The 15,506-nt window shown below is 44.2% G+C and overlaps 2 protein-coding genes across 10 annotated transcripts in view; one reads left to right on the top strand and one right to left on the bottom strand.

Moving 5' to 3' along the window:
* Positions 1-1,950, bottom strand: part of LOC112429026 (uncharacterized) — a 47,389-nt gene extending 45,439 nt beyond the window's left edge. For all 8 annotated transcript variants that reach the window (XR_011624560.1, XR_011624551.1, XR_011624552.1 and 5 more), the window contains exon 1: positions 831-1,950. Coding sequence is in view for 1 of the 8 variants with exons in the window: in XM_024797067.2 (XP_024652835.2) it covers positions 835-1,950 (1,116 nt within the window). In the remaining 7 variants the exon portion in view is untranslated. The remainder of the gene's footprint in view (positions 1-830) is intronic.
* On the top strand, positions 1,355-14,102 carry LOC105494491 (PDLIM1 interacting kinase 1 like). Of its 2 annotated transcripts, none has more exons than XM_011762948.3 (3): positions 1,355-1,485; positions 4,477-4,778; positions 11,834-14,102. In XM_011762948.3, the coding sequence occupies exons 2-3, from the start codon at positions 4,494-4,496 to the stop codon at positions 12,572-12,574; spliced, it is 1,026 nt and encodes a 341-aa protein (XP_011761250.1). In that variant the 5' UTR covers positions 1,355-1,485; positions 4,477-4,493; the 3' UTR covers positions 12,575-14,102. The 2 variants fall into 2 exon arrangements, with proteins under 2 accessions (XP_011761250.1, XP_011761249.1); XM_011762947.3 differs by lacking the exon at positions 1,355-1,485 and adding an exon at positions 1,852-1,981 and having other exon boundaries at positions 11,834-14,100.
* Positions 14,103-15,506: the final 1,404 nt, after the last annotated feature.

Here is a 15,506-nt window from a genome sequence, read left to right as displayed (position 1 = left end):
TGTGTTCCCAGGGCCATTTTATAACCTTTCTTCTCAGGAGGACACCCCAAATTATTTAAGCTTCAGGCCCCACAAGATCTAAACCCACCTCACAGACTTAACTGTGAGCCTAAATTGGGGGTGAGAGTGGATTTCAAATCTCATCTGCAGCCAACTTGAGAGCAAGGGTTCCTATGATACTTAATGATTGAGACAAAATGAAAACGCTACTTTGATTGAGAGAGAGAGGTCCCTCCCCTGATTCGGATCAATAACCCACATAGGTAGTTAGCTGTCTTCGCAGAGCCTTCTATATATTCCCTCTACTTTTGAGGGCACGAAATAAGTCTTGGCTGACACCAGTGTTTCCAGCAAACAGCTGAAGACTTGACACTTGGATGGCACTCAGGACAAAAATCTTAACAGATTACAGAATCGTTATGGGTTTTTTAGTTTGTTTTTTTTTTTAAGGGGAGGGGGTGTTACACTAGGAGTGGGTATTCAAGGTAGACACATCCCAAAATAGACACTTCAGTGAAAAGAGGCAGGTGTTTCCTCACCTGTAAAAACAGGATAATAAAACCTCGCCTTGTGGGGTCTGGTTAGGATTAAGCAAGATCATTTATATAAAGACCTAACCCAGTGCCAGACTCTCGGGAGAAGGGGAATAAATGGAGGGCAGAAAATAAAATGGGTTGATCTTTGAGCACAGCGACAGGGATTCTTTGTACATCGTGCCTTATACAGCGAGCGCTATATAAGGAGGAGGAATCATCACCCTGCTGAGAAGTAAGTAATGGGTGCAGAAAAAATCGGGGAAGAAGGAATGGACGTTTCTGGCAGATGCTTACTGATCTAACAACTGGATGACTGAGAGATGCGGGCCTGAGTGACCCCGGGCTGGCTGTGGGGCCGACAGCGTGAGGGATCTGACTGACAGCGTGTGGCAGCCGAGCGACTGCGGCAGCGGCGGGGCCCCCATTGACTGTCCCGCCCCGAGAGCGGCCGGAGCGCGGTGGATCCTGGCTCATACGGAGGCTTCTCCTGCGCGCCGACTGCAGGCCAACCCTCCACCAGGAGCCTCCGGGGGGCGCCACGAGCACCGCAGCCAGGTGCAGGCGCCGCCGTCCCCTCACTCCCCACGCCGAGGTGGCCCTGGCTCCCTGCTGCCGCGGCCGGGGAACAATGAGGCGCCGGCTTCTTTAAGGGAGATACCACCGCGCCGGCGGGGCAGGGGACGGCGTCCTCCCAGATGATCGCACCCAGCCCCGCGTTGCCGCCGCCGCCGCCGTCTCGGTAACTGCACTGCCCGCAAACATGGCTCAGTGACTCGAACAAAAGCTGCAGCCTCCCTCCCGGCGGGGCGGACGCCAGGCCTCTTTGGTCGGGCCGCACCTCCCGGCGGGCCCGCCAAAGAGCACAGCGCCCCGCAAGCACCCGAGACCCGCGCGGAAGATGCACCGGGCGTTCTACCCCAGCGAGCCCCGCACCCCAGCCCGCAGCTCGGTAGGTCGGAAGAGGGGCGGGTAGGGGGAGGGGAGTCCGCGGCCGGGCGCGCGCAGCCCCAGGCCGGGACCTGCCGCTGCAGACCGTCCCTGGGGCCGCGGGCCCTGAGCGCCCGCTGCAGCTGGAGGGTGTCCGAGCCCCGGCGTGGCGTGGCCTCGCGGTTCCAGGGCCCGGCCACCCCTGTGGGGAGCAGCAGCAGTGGTGCGCTCCGGAGCGCGCACACCTCCGACGACTCCGGGCTCTGCAAATCCTCGGGAGAGGGAGGAGGCTAGCGGACCGCCGGCCGCGCGCTTCGTCGGTGGCGCGGAACGTCCCGGCTCGCGCTACGGAAAGCCGGAGGGGGGCGGGGCCGTCGGCGTAAGGGGGTGTGTCCGCGCGCACCACGGGGGCGCGCGCCGGCTGCTGACTGGAGGCGGCGGCAGCGGAGGCGCGAGCTGCCGGATAATGGCGGCCTGCAGAGCCCATGAGAGGGAGAAGCGGCGGCGTCTACCCTGAGGTAAATCTGGCCCTTCGGCGTGGCGGAGAGGCCCTGCTGCAGAGCCGACGGCCCTGCATGTGTCTCCCTCTCTGGGACGCCTGTCACAGACCTGTCAGCGGAGTCATCCCGGGGAAGGCCCCGCGCTCCTCAGGCCACCGGCCCCAGCCGCGGCCTCCTCTCACACTGGGGCCACCTCCCCCCAGCCCTCAGCCCCCAGCCCCGAGGAGTTGAGGCAACTGTTGGGCTGGCTCCTGTGAGCAAAGGGGCTCGGGAGGCTCCCCTCCGGGCTTCATCTGAGCACGGCCGAGGAGGGGGAGGGCCTGACACTTGGCCAATGAGCGCGGCCTGAGTGGCCGCGTCGGGCAACACCTCTGGCCGGGACTAGCCCTTCCCGGGTGCCAGCAGGTGTCTGGCCTGGCCGGCCCGCGTCCCAGCGCCTGGTTAGAGCAGTGGGAGCGAGGGCCCGCCACTTTCGGTCGAAAGTCACTTAGGTTCGCACCGAATGCATCATTTGATCCGGGATCCCACGGGTTTCATAAACACCCCTCTCCTCCCTATTCAGGAGGGTGCTCTTCCCCATGGGGACCGTACCAGGCTGGAGAGGACATGGGACTGCTTCAGAGACACGAGCCACCTTGAGTGGATGTGATTGGCGATCCCCGTAGAGCAGGAAAGCTCGTCTGCTGTGCAGCCGGGGCAGAGGATTCTGTGGCAGGAAATTAGACACTAGGAAATTCAGTAGCGATTTGAAGGGTGGGTGTCCAATTAGAGGAAGTGGGACTGAAAGCAATCTCAGAAGTCATTTCTTTTTATTAAATCTATCCTACGGACTTAAAGTAGTGGATCCCAACTTCTCAGGCTCTAGGGTCAGTAGTAGCCTTTTGCTTCCCCAGCTGTACAGAATAAATATTGTACAATCTCAGGTTACTTTTCTTGCCCGTGGTCACAATCTACAAACGAGAATTCGTTCGTGAAGTTCGTTAGAATCTAGACATTGTTTGGGGAGTGAGGAAGCACACTTTAGACTTTCTGCATTCAACACAGCGTTTCTGTGCAGGGCCTTTGCTCTCGCCTTTAAACCGTTCATTAAGTTGAATTCCCGAGAACTCTGTCAGAGAGCCCCTTGATATCCAGGATCTTTGTTGGCAAAAATGACCTAGAACTAAATAGATATTGTTTACTCCAGCTCTCTTATGATTAGTAAAAAGGAAACATAAAAATTTTAAAATAGCTCTTGTTAAATGGCTACAAAAAGGTAACTGTATTCTAAGTAGCTTATTTTATTTTTAAATAAACGTTAATGGCCGGGTGTGGTGGCTCATGCCTGTAATCCCAGCACTTTGGGAGGCCGAGGCCGGCAGATCACGAGGTCAGGAGATCGAGACCATCCTGGCTAACACCGTGAAACCCCGTTTCTACTAAAAAATACAAAAAACGTAGCCGAGCGTGGTGGCGGGTGCCTGTGGTCCCAGCTACCCGGGAGGCTGAGGCAGGAGAATGGCGTGAACCCGGTAGGTGGGGCTTGGAGTGAGCCCACATTGGACCACGCACTGCAGCCTGGGCGACAGAGCGAGACTCATCTCAAAAAAAAAAAAAAGGGGGGGGGGAGGGATAGCGTTAGGAGATATACCTAATGTAAATGACGAGTTAATGGGTGCAGCACACTAACATGGCACATGTATACATATGTAACAAACCTGCACGTTGTGCACATGTACCCTAGAACTTAAAGTATAATAAAAAAAAATTTAAAGAAATGTTTCTTTTCCACAAACTTTATTTTCATTTATTTTGTAAGAAATAAAGAGATGACATAAAAGACAAAATTAAAATATAAATAGAGTTTGGCCACTTTTACGAATGAAAACAAACATTTTCAGTTCTATAAATGATTTGGTTCACTTTCAGGCCTTAAGCATAAGCCAGGTGTTTGTATTTCTAACTGTGAGGGGGTTTTGTTTTTGCTGTTTTATGACCATTATGTGTGTGGTAGCCTGAAGGAGAAGCTGGGATTTTGCTTGCTTGCCTGTTTTTTCCTGATCGGTAAATAAGAATGCTGAATTTTGGGGATGTATTTTTAACAGTGACATTTTCAAGCAGTTCATATAAGAGACAGTATACTGTAGTGCTTCATATCTTGGTCGTCTGAGGCAGATGGCCGGGTTTCAAATCCCAGGTCCACCAGTTACTAGCTATTGACCTTAGGCATTTCATTTAACCTTTCCATTATATAGTTTCATCTATAAAAAGACCATAATAGTATCCACCTCATAAGATTATTATGAGGATTAACTGAATTTAATATTCTAAAGAACTTAAAACAGTTCCTGATATATGGTAAATACTACCTGTTAGCTTTATGGTTACTATTCCTAAAATTAGATTTCCCCTAGGTATAGCAAATATCCTTCAAGCACTGCAGACAGACAGATGACAAGTAAATCATACATAAGAAGAAATACAAGCCAGTAGGTACACATAATTTCAACAGAGCACTTTGTTGATTTTTCCAGAAACCTCGACCTTGAAGATGGTGAGTAGCCAGCCAAAGTACGATCTAATACGGGAGGTAGGCCGAGGTAGTTACGGTGTTGTGTATGAAGCAGTCATCAGAAAGACCTCTGCACGGGTGGCAGTGAAGAAAATTCGATGTCACGCACCTGAAAATGTTGAACTAGCCCTTCGTGAGTTCTGGGCACTAAGCAGTATCAAGAGCCAACATCCAAATGTGATTCACTTGGAGGAATGCATCCTACAAAAGGATGGGATGGTGCAAAAGATGTCCCACGGCTCTAATTCTTCCCTTTATTTACAGGTATGTGTTGTTGATTGGGAAATAGAAATGATTTGAACATGGCATTGGTCAGCAAGAAGAGGAATGAAAGGGTCAGAAGAACTTTTCCCTTTAAATGCAGGTGTTTTGTAGTTAGAAATAGATAAGTGTCTGCCAAGAATTGAGTAGATGTTTGCTTAAAACAAGGTTTTATTTAAACCTGTGATGCACATACCTAAAAATAACATAAGCCACCTGTTATGCAATGGTACTTGCCAGTCTGCATAGGAATGGGGCAAGATAGGAGCTAGAGAAGTGCTTGAGACTACAGTCTAATAACTTCATTTCTTTGAAATCAATAATTTTGGACTTGAGGACAGAAGAAAAGGAAAAATTCCACAACCAGGAGCAACACCCCTAGGTAATTGGGCATCTCTTTTATAAATCACTGGTTTGAATGTAAGCCTCTGCTGTTTTAGAGGGATATTTGGTTTCTTCACCATGCAATTCCGGTTAATTTTCGTGAAGTACATGGTTTAATACCTGAATGTTATTAACAGTGCTCACAGCTAACATTTGAATTTGCCCTCAGTTCCATGCTCTGTGCTGAGTGCTTTAAAAGCAACTGCTCAAAACAATCCAATGAGGACCGGACGTGGTGGCTTATGCCTGTAATCCCAACACTTTGGGAGGCCGAGGTGGCCGGATCACGAGGTCAGGAGATCGAGACCATTGTGGCTAACACGGTGAAACCCCGTCTCTACTAAAAATACAAAAAATTAGGGCATGGTGGCAGGCTCCTGTTGTCCCAGCTTCTTGGGAGGCTGAGGCAGGAGAATGGTGTGAACCTGGGAGGCGGAGCTTGCAGTGAGCCAAGATTGCGCCACCGCACTCCAGCCTGGGCGACACAGCGAGACTCTGCCTCAAAAAAAAAAAAATCCTGTGAGGAAAGGACTATTATTATCTTCATTACAAATGAAGAAACTGAGGCTTAGTATAGATAATGAATTTATCCAAAGTCACATACATAGTAAGTGGTAGAACTGGGAGCAGGAGCTAAGACTGACAGCTAAAACTTATGCTTTCTTAACTCCCAAATTACTCTTCTGTAAACCTGAGGAAATGGAAAAGCTTTTGTGTTTTTCTTTTGTTGGCTTCTGCCAGAAATTGAAATCTCTAGTAGCTCTATACTCAAAGAATAGAAAATATATTAAGACATAGCTTCTTAAAGGCTAGGGCAGAATTTCTTAAAGCTAGTCATTCTTGGCCGGGCGTGGTGACTCACACCTGTAATCCCAGCACTTTGGGAGGCCGAGGCAGGTGGATCATGAGGTCAGCAGATCGAGACCATCCTGGCTAACACAGTGAAACCCCGTCTCTACTAAAAAAAAAAATTACAAAAAATTAGCTGGGCATGGTGGTGGGTGCCTGTAGTCCCAGCTACTCTGGAGGCTGAGGCAGGAGAATGGCGTGAACCCAGGAGGCAGAGCTTGCAGTGAGCCGAGATCATGCCACTGTACTCCAGCCTGGGCGACAGAGTGAGACTGTCTCAAAAAAAAAAAAAAAAAAAAAAAAGCTAGTCATTATTGGAAAACAACTTTCTTTGAGTGTGTCTAAATTCAGAATTTACCATCAGACTTTTACCACTTAAAAGTCTGTCTCTACTAAAAAACAACAAAAATTAGCCTGGCATGATAACATGCAACTGTAGTCCTAACTACTCAGCAGGCTGAGGCAGGAGAATCTCTTGAATCCAGGAGGCAGAGGTTGCAGTGGACCAAGATCTCACCATTGCACTCCAGCCTGGGCAACAGAGCAAGACTCCATCTCAAAAAAAAAAAAAAAGTCTGTTTTTGGCCAGGTGTGGTGGCTTACGCCTCTAATTCCAACATTTTAGGAGGGTGAAGGGGGAGGATATCTTCAACCCAGGAGTTCAAGACCAGCCTGGATAACATAGCAAAACCCCATCTGTACAAAATAAGAGTACAAAAATTAACCAGGCATGGTGGCATGCACCTTATAGTCCCAGCTACTTGGGAGGCTGAGGTGGGAGGATCACTTGAACCCAGGAGGCAGAGGTTGCAGTGAGCTGACATCATGCCACTGCACCGCAGCCTGGGTGACAGAGCGAGATTCTGTCTCAAAACAAAACAAAACCTCTGTTTTTAAAACAAAAGTTTTGGACTAGGAACAACAAAGAAAACAAATACATGAATGCATGTATTAAGAAACTTGCAAGTTTCCTTGTATGATGAGCAATATTAGTCTTGAGAATTTATATTGCAGTTTAGCACTCTGTGCCCTGAAGTTTTCTTTTTTTTTTTTTAGACAGAGTCTTGCTCTGTCGCTCAAGCTGGATTGCAGTGGTGCGATCTCGGCTCATTGCAACCTCCGCCTCCCAGGTTCAAGTGATTCTCCTGCCTCAACCTCCTGACTAGTTGGGACTCCAGGCGCCTGTCACCATGTCCGGCTAATTTTTGTGTGTTTAGTATAGACGAGGTTTCACCATGTTGGCTAGGCTGGTCTTGAACTCCAGACCTCAAGTGATCCATCCGCTTCAGCCTCCCAAAGTGGTGGGATTACAGGTGTGAGCCACCTCGCCCAGCCAATGCCCTGCAGTTTTCCGTTTTATGACAGTAAAAATAACTATTTAGCCTCTGTTCATTTTATTGCTTTTCTAAAAGTGCTTATTATGTAAGTTGAATTGATAGAAAATATTGGAAACATTCTTACTATATTCTCTGAAAAGTGGATAGAGGCCAGGCATAGTGGCTCACACTTATAATCCTAGCACTTTGGGAGGCTGAGGCTGGCAGATTGCCTGAGCTCAGGAGTCTGAGACCAGCCTCGGCAATACGGTGAAACTAAAATGCAAAAAATTAGCCGGGGCATGGCAGTGTGTGCCTGTAGTCCCAGCTATTCAGGAGACTGAGGCAGGAGAATTGCTTGAACCCGGGAGGCGGAGACTGCAGTGAGCCAAGATCATGCCACTGCACTTCAGCCTGTGTGACAGAGCGAGACTCCATCTCCAAAGCAAAAACAAAAAAAAAGCGGATAGAAAGCCAAACATGGTGGCTCACACCTGTAATCCCAGCACTTTGGGAGGCTGAGGCAGGCAGATCACTTGAGGCCAGGAGTTCAAGACCAGCCTGGGCAACATGGTAAAACCCCATTTCTACGAAAAATACAAAAAGTTAGCCGGGTGTGGTAGCACACGCCTGTGGTCCTATCTCCTTGGGAGGCTGAGGTGGGAGGATCACTTGAGCCTTGGAGGCAGAGGTTATAGTGAGCCAAGATTGGGCCACTGCACTCTAGCCTCAGCGACAGCCAGACACCCTGTCTCAAAAAAAAAGAAAAAAAAAAGGTGGATAGAACCTTGCTGAACTTTACATTGAGTTTTAGAGACTGAGAGGCATGATCTATTTTGAACCAGAAAAGCAAAGATATTTAAACAAAAGATTTATTAGCTGAGCATGGTGGCACGCACCTTTAGTCCCAGCTACTCAGGAAGCTGAGGCAGGAGGATTGCTAGAGTCCAGAAGTTCAAGACTGCAGCGAGCCATGATTGCACCACTGCACTCTAGCTGTTGTCACAGAGTGGGACCCTGTCTCAAAAATAAATAAACAAACAAACAAACATATTATTTAGTGCTGAGTCCAGATCCAGCAATTGTTATAGTAGCTAGGCATTAGCTCATAAAGTTTTAAGATGTAAAGGCCTACCAGACTTGATTCAGTGATTTTTATATCTAAAGCACCTTTTTGCTTAGTAAATCTCTTTCATCTTTTAAAGCCTAATAGACTTGTGTTTCACTTATGGTACATTTTCCTAGCTGAATGACCTTGGATAAATAACCCAACTCTTCCTAGCATCTATTTCTTCATATTTAAGATAAGGGGTAATAATATCTACTTTGTATAGGAGTTGTCAAAATTAGAGATGTTGCAAAAACAATACTTGGTACATATAAGTACTCAGTAATTGGTACCTCTATTAAAATTGTCTTTTCTATGGATTTATTTAGTTGTCCAGACATTCATCAACACATTTAGCAAGTGCCTTCTCTAAATTTACATCTAGTAAAGACAACCAATATTTACATTTAGGAAAGACAAACAAATCTGTACTGTGACTACAAAGTCCCTATGTATGGTATTCTCCATACAGATTTTCATTTTTCTCCATGTTTTTCCAGATGTCTTCTTCCTTGCTCTCAGTTAGAATCATTAAATCAGTTCCTGATAGCCAAAAGCCTCACCTAGAAGAAAATGTAAAACAATTAACAGAGGTTACAATCTCATGCGAACCTAGTGGCCAGTCTGTGTACTTGTGATAAATATCATGAATGACAAGTACAGGATGCATACAATAAGGAAACCTACATAATCCTGTGGCTCAAAAGTTATGAATCGCTGGATGGGCGCAGTGGCTTACGCCTGTAATCCCAGCACTTTTAAGAGGCTGAGGCGGGTGAATCACTTGAGCCCAGAAGTTCAAGATTAGCCTGGGCAACATAGTGAAACCCTATCTCTACAAAAAGTTTAAAAATTAGCTGGGTGTGGTGGTGCGTGCCTGTAGTGTCAGCTACTTGGGAGGTTCAGGCAGGAGGATCACTTGAGCCAGGGAGACAGAGGCTGCAGTGAGCCATGATTGTGACACTGCACTCCAACCTGTGTAATAGAACAAGACCTTGTCTTGCACGCACACACACAAAATATATATATAATTGTCTAAAACTTGTAGTGTGAAGAGGAGTCAGCTAGATAAGTGAGAAAAATTTCCTAGGCAGAAAAAAACCGTACATACAAAGGTCTTGAAGCAAAACGCATGAAGTGTTTAAAAATTGAAAGAAGAGGCTGGGCACAGTGGCTCACACCTGTAATCCCAGCACTTTGGGAAGCCTAGGGGCAGATCACAAGGTCAAGAGATCGAGACCATCCTGGCCACATCTCTACAAAAAATTCAAAAATTAGTTGGGCATAGTGGTGCACGCCTGTAGTCCCAGCTTCTTGGGAGGCTGAGGCAGGAGAGTATCTTGAACCTGGGAAGCAGAGGTTGTGGTGAGCTGAGATCATGCCACTGCACTCCAGCCTGGTGACAGAGTGAGACTCTGTCTTAAAAAAAAAAAAAAAAAAAAAAAATTGAAAGAAGATAGTGAGAGTTGTTTTAGATGGGGTTAGAAGGGGACAGCAGGAGTCAGAGCGCACAAGGTCTCATAACCCATGTTAAAGAGCTTAGACTATATCCTAAGAGAACAGGGAAGCCATTGAAGGGCCTTAGTCAAGAGAAACCAATGGCTAACATCCTCTACATGTTAAAATAAGCAGATTGGGTGCTGCATTTCCATAGCTCTCAACCAGAGGCCCTGTGGCCTGTTTTCATATGGTTTTCGATGCTAAAAATAGTTTTTAGATTTTTTTTTAAGACTTGTGGGGGAAAAAAGGAAAGGAAAAAGTATATGGTACAGAGACCTTATGTGGCTGTCAGGCCTGAAATATTTACTATCTGGCCTTACTCTAAAACATTCTTTGAACGCTGGGACTCGGCATTGCTCAAAGCTATTGAGGAGGTTTGCTTTTGAGAGTAAAGACAGAAGAAGAAAAGCATGTTTAGTATCAGTGCACCTGGTAAATAATTATGTGATCTGTACCTTTCTATTCTTTTATTTTCTGTCTCACTGGCAAACACATGCAACAAGGAAAACTCATGCAAAAGAGATAACTGCAGATCATTGCAATTACTATTGTCTGCTGTGTGGAGAGATGGCGTGAAGGGATGTTCTTTGCTTATGCTTGGCCAAATGGTAGAGGAAGTACCAGTAGATTTAAATGTGAAATTAACAATTCATTCACTCTTCAGCAACTCTTTGGTCTTTTCTGTTCAACTCATGGGTCTGAAAAGGACACCATACAACAAATGCTTTTAAAAGACAATATACGGGGCCGGGCGCCATGGCTCGCACCTATAATCCCAGCACTTGGGGAGGCTGAAGTGGGTGGATCATGAGGTCAAGAGATTGAGACAATCCTGGCCAACATGGTGAAACCCTGTCTCTACTAAAAATACAAAAGTTAGCTGGGCATGGTGGCACACACCTGTAGTCCTAGCTACTTGGGAGGCCGAGGCAGGAGAATCTCTTGAACCCAGGAGGCGGAGGTTGCAGTGAGCCGAGATTGCGCTGTTGCACTCCAGCCTGGTGACAGAGCAAGACTCTGTCTCAAAAAAAAAGACTATATACTGTGTTTTAGAGTGATAGTTCATGTCCAGTGAAGTAATTTTATTGAATTTCAAGTAAAGGAGAGTTGCAACTAGATAATAATAACAGATAAAACTGTGATTTAGTCTAGGTTTTCAGCTTGTATGAAAGAAGAAATATACAAATTGAGTTGATTTTTTATATCAAAATGCATATTTGAAAACAAAATAATAAAACAAAATATTTAAAAATTTTTAAAATGCATATTTGATTTTTATAAATTGGTTTTTAAAAGTCATCCAGTGAAAGAGCCAACATATTTGCATTCTGCCTATAGAAGTTTATGAAGTAACGATGTCAGTCTTTATTAGTGACTACAGGAACAGCTATTTCTGCAACAACTGGTTGTTCCTTGATCATTTTTCTCTCGATTTCACAGGTTATGTTGACAGTGTATGTGCAATGAGTAAGAAGTGTATTTCAGGCGATTTCATTGAATAGAGTTTCCTAATTGAGGTTTATACCCCAGCTGGCAACTTCCTAGGTCTATCTGCTGAAACTTTGGTCTTTTCATGAAGCTATGAGCTAGGTGGGTAGAATTCAGCTCCACTGACACATGGAGAAAATGTGTGGCCACTTGGATGCTTTTCAAAATAAAACTATTTTAAAATTTTTACCCCTTGGTTTAGAGCTTTGGTGTATATTTATCAGGGACAAAATGACAGTTTGAAGCATTTTTTAAAGTTTAAAATAAAATGTATATTTTAAAGCACTGATTAAATATTAATAGAGTTTCCACTTAAAGATGGAGACTGACTTAACCTTTAAATTATTCTTTTCCTATAACTGAATTGTATAACCTATGCAAATGATTGTAACCTTTTTTTTTCCTTCTTGTAGCTTGTAGAAACTTCATTAAAAGGAGAAATTGCCTTTGATCCCAGAAGCGCCTATTATTTGTGGTTTGTGATGGATTTTTGTGACGGAGGAGATATGAATGAGTATCTGTTGTCCAGGAAACCCAATCGTAAAACTAACACCAGCTTCATGCTTCAGCTGAGCAGTGCCCTGGCTTTCTTGCATAAAAACCAGATCATCCACCGAGATCTTAAGCCTGATAACATCCTGATTTCTCAAACCAGGTTGGATACCAGTGACTTGGAACCTACACTCAAGGTGGCTGATTTTGGTCTAAGTAAAGTTTGTTCAGCCTCTGGGCAGAACCCAGAAGAACCTGTCAGTGTAAACAAGTGTTTCCTTTCCACAGCATGTGGAACAGATTTTTACATGGCTCCTGAAGTTTGGGAAGGACATTACACAGCAAAAGCTGACATCTTTGCTCTGGGGATTATCATCTGGGCAATGCTGGAAAGGATCACATTCATAGACACAGAGACAAAGAAGGAACTCTTGGGGAGTTACGTAAAACAAGGAACTGAGATTGTGCCTGTTGGGGAGGCGCTTCTGGAAAATCCCAAAATGGAACTTCTCATTCCTGTGAAGAAAAAATCTATGAATGGGCGAATGAAACAACTGATTAAGGAAATGCTGGCTGCAAACCCTCAGGATCGCCCAGATGCTTTTGAACTAGAACTCAGATTAGTACAAATTGCATTTAAAGATAGCAGCTGGGAAACGTGACACATATTATTTGCAAATACCATGGATGATATGCTGCTTCTGTTTAACAGTGATGCAACATTATGTGGCTGAAAAAGAATATAAAAAGCTAGACTCCACCCTCTAAGGGTTTAGATTTTTTGTGGGATTTTTTTTTCCTCATTTTTCTTAAATCCAAGTTGGCCATTTTATTATATTAGTATGTTTCAAATGTGTATTACCAATGTGGGTGTAAATTTTTAAAAAATGATTATTGATAGAAGTTTGGCAGGAAAATTCTCTAAGAGCTAAGAAGAGAAGAGCGTCCAGTTTTCTGGAAATATGTCTCTAAGTATTTTAGACATTCCTTGTCAGTATTAGGAATTTCCATGGGAGAAGAGGTTTGCATGCTGGTAATGCAACCTTTGAAACTTTGTAAAGGAAACATATATGTATATATTTATGTATATGTAAGTATGTGAATGTACGCATTTTACATTCCATATGAAAAAAATGCCATGTCTGTTTAAATTATTTGATGTAGGTTTGGGTTTTTGAGATTTGCTGGTGAAATCAGTGATGAAAAATAAACAAACCTTCCCTTATCTTCCTACTCTGCCCCTTCCCCTAATGAAATCATATTAGGGTTTTTTTTATTTTCGTAATATACAGCTTTTTTTTTTAAAGGCATCATTTTGGAGGGTCTAAAATTATCTGGTAAAACATAAATGAAATTAAGTGATCCAAAGCTGCTGAAGTATGTTTGAACTCTCCAGTGCCCTGTAGCTGCAAGAGTTGAATTAGTCACGCAGTCATATGGTAGCAGGTTGGTGATTCAGTCCGACCTTCTTTAGGTAACCGAGCATTTATTTAACCAACTAAACCACTGCATTGGGACGTCTGCACTTGAGCTTCTACAATCTGATATAAATCTGAATACAGGATTCTGTTTCTGAAAACTTTGCTATGTATGAACTGTAATACTTGATATATTTTTGGTTTGAAGACTTTGTCTAAGCCTCATTATACTGAAGTTGAAGAAACCAAATGAGCTCTACCCTCACTTTGCCTGCCCTGATATGGTCACTTGTTGAGTCACTGGAGTTCTTTCATTTTGGCACTGATGCTGTTTTCTCTTGTCTGATTTGAGACAGTAATGATAGTAATATGGTTGTTGAAAATGTTGATCACCTTTATCTAACATAGGAGAAGATACGTATACAGTATGGCAAATGGATAAAATATTGTGGCAACCACTACTTTTAAAGTAGAAAAGCTATCCATTTTATACAATCACTGATATAGTCTATGTCAAAAACCAACAGACCATTATTCCTCTTGAAGTTAGTTTGATTTTAACTTTGTATGATTGTCTACGATTTGTTTTCCTGTAAATGCAGATAGTTAAAATCTAAAGGATAGAATGCTTCCCTAAAACAGAACATTAGCCTTTAAGGTTAAATAGACTTTACATTGTATCTAAGTTAATCTTTATAAAGCACTAGAATTTTTGGTCAAAAGTCGAACAAAATAGTATTAGAATATTGAAATTATTATTATTATTATTATTATTATTATTATTTTTTTTTTTTTTTGAGACGGAGTCTGGCTCTGTTGCCCAGGCTGGAGTGCAGTGGCTGGATCTCAGCTCACTGCAAGCCCCGCCTCCCGGGTTCACGCCATTCTCCTGCCTCAGCCTCCTGAGTAGCTGGGAGTACAGGCGCCCGCCACCTCGCCCGGCTAATTTTTTTTTGTATTTTAGTAGAGACGGGGTTTCACCGTGTTAGCCAGGATGGTCTCGATCTCCTGAACTCGTGATCCGCCCGTCTCGGCCTCCCAAAGTGCTGGGATTACAGGCTTGAGCCACCGCGCCCGGCTTATTATTATTTTTTTAATGAGACGGAGTCTCACTCTGTTGCCCAGGCTGCAGTGCAGTGGCACGATCTCGGCTCACTGCAAGCTCCGCCTCCCAGGTTCACGCCATTCTCCTGCCTCAGCCTCCCGAGTAGCTGGGACTACAGGCGGCCGCCACCGTGCCCGGCTAATTTTTTTTTTATTTCTAGTAGAGACGGGGGTTTCACCGTGTTAGCCAGAATGGTCTCAATCTCCTGACCTCATGATTCACCCGCCTCGGTCTCCCAAAGTGCTGGGATTACAGGCGTGAGCCACCGCGCCCGGCCTAGAATACTGAAATTATTGATAGCTTGCATAATCTCAGCTTTTTTGAACTTCCACAACTTTTAGAATATGTCATAATTTTTCCCTGTTTCAAATGTGTTCAGAGGAAACAGAATATAAAACACCACCAAAAAATTGCAGTACATAAAATTTCTGGACTATGTGTTACTTGATCTGGAAGTTTAAAATTTGGACTAAAAGGTTTTATTGAAATAAAGCCTCTTAAAATGAAAAATCATATACTTTTAACATCACTTTCAAGCTAATAAGTATAAGAATTCTTTTGGAAATTAGAAGTGGAAACACCCTGGAACCTCATGATGACCCTCTGGATCACCAGATTAGTTTAATTTAACAGGTATGTCCAAGGAAGCTGAGCTATAGGGAGTAAGAAAAAGCATCATGATAATGTCTCATCAATAACATGGCACTTCAGCAGAGATACATAGATTATGGTATGCCCATGCATCATTTGCTTTTCAAATATCTATGTGCTTGGAGCCACAGTTTCCTAAGCGCATAGTTTTTGGTCCTGCCTCATGTAAAATAGTTAATGATTATCATTTACTTGGAAAGATTTTACCTGTGAAGTGTAATTCTTTGATTGGGGGTAAGGGTATGAGGTAATCAGGAAGTTTCTTCTGGAATTTTCTCAAGTCCTTGTATTCTAAAATAGCCAAACAAAATGATAGTAAATTCTTTGTCTTTGTTGTTTCAGTCAGAGGTATTTATTAAGTACCTACTGTGTGCTCAGCACTAAAGGTTTGTTGATAAAATGACAATTAAAAAATGGCAT

The sequence above is a fragment of the Macaca nemestrina genome, chromosome 1 (assembly GCF_043159975.1).
Source record: "Macaca nemestrina isolate mMacNem1 chromosome 1, mMacNem.hap1, whole genome shotgun sequence".
Taxonomy (NCBI): Eukaryota; Metazoa; Chordata; class Mammalia; order Primates; family Cercopithecidae; genus Macaca; species Macaca nemestrina.
This window is presented reverse-complemented; position numbering and strand designations above follow the sequence as displayed.

Bases quoted from the DNA above. Each gene is read 5' to 3' on its own strand.
- LOC105494491 (XM_011762948.3), top strand. From the start codon at position 4,494: ATGGTGAGTAGCCAGCCAAAGTACGATCTAATACGGGAGGTAGGCCGA. The intron at 4,779-11,833 runs GTATGTGTTGTT...TCCTTCTTGTAG, and splicing joins ATTCTTCCCTTTATTTACAG to CTTGTAGAAACTTCATTAAA.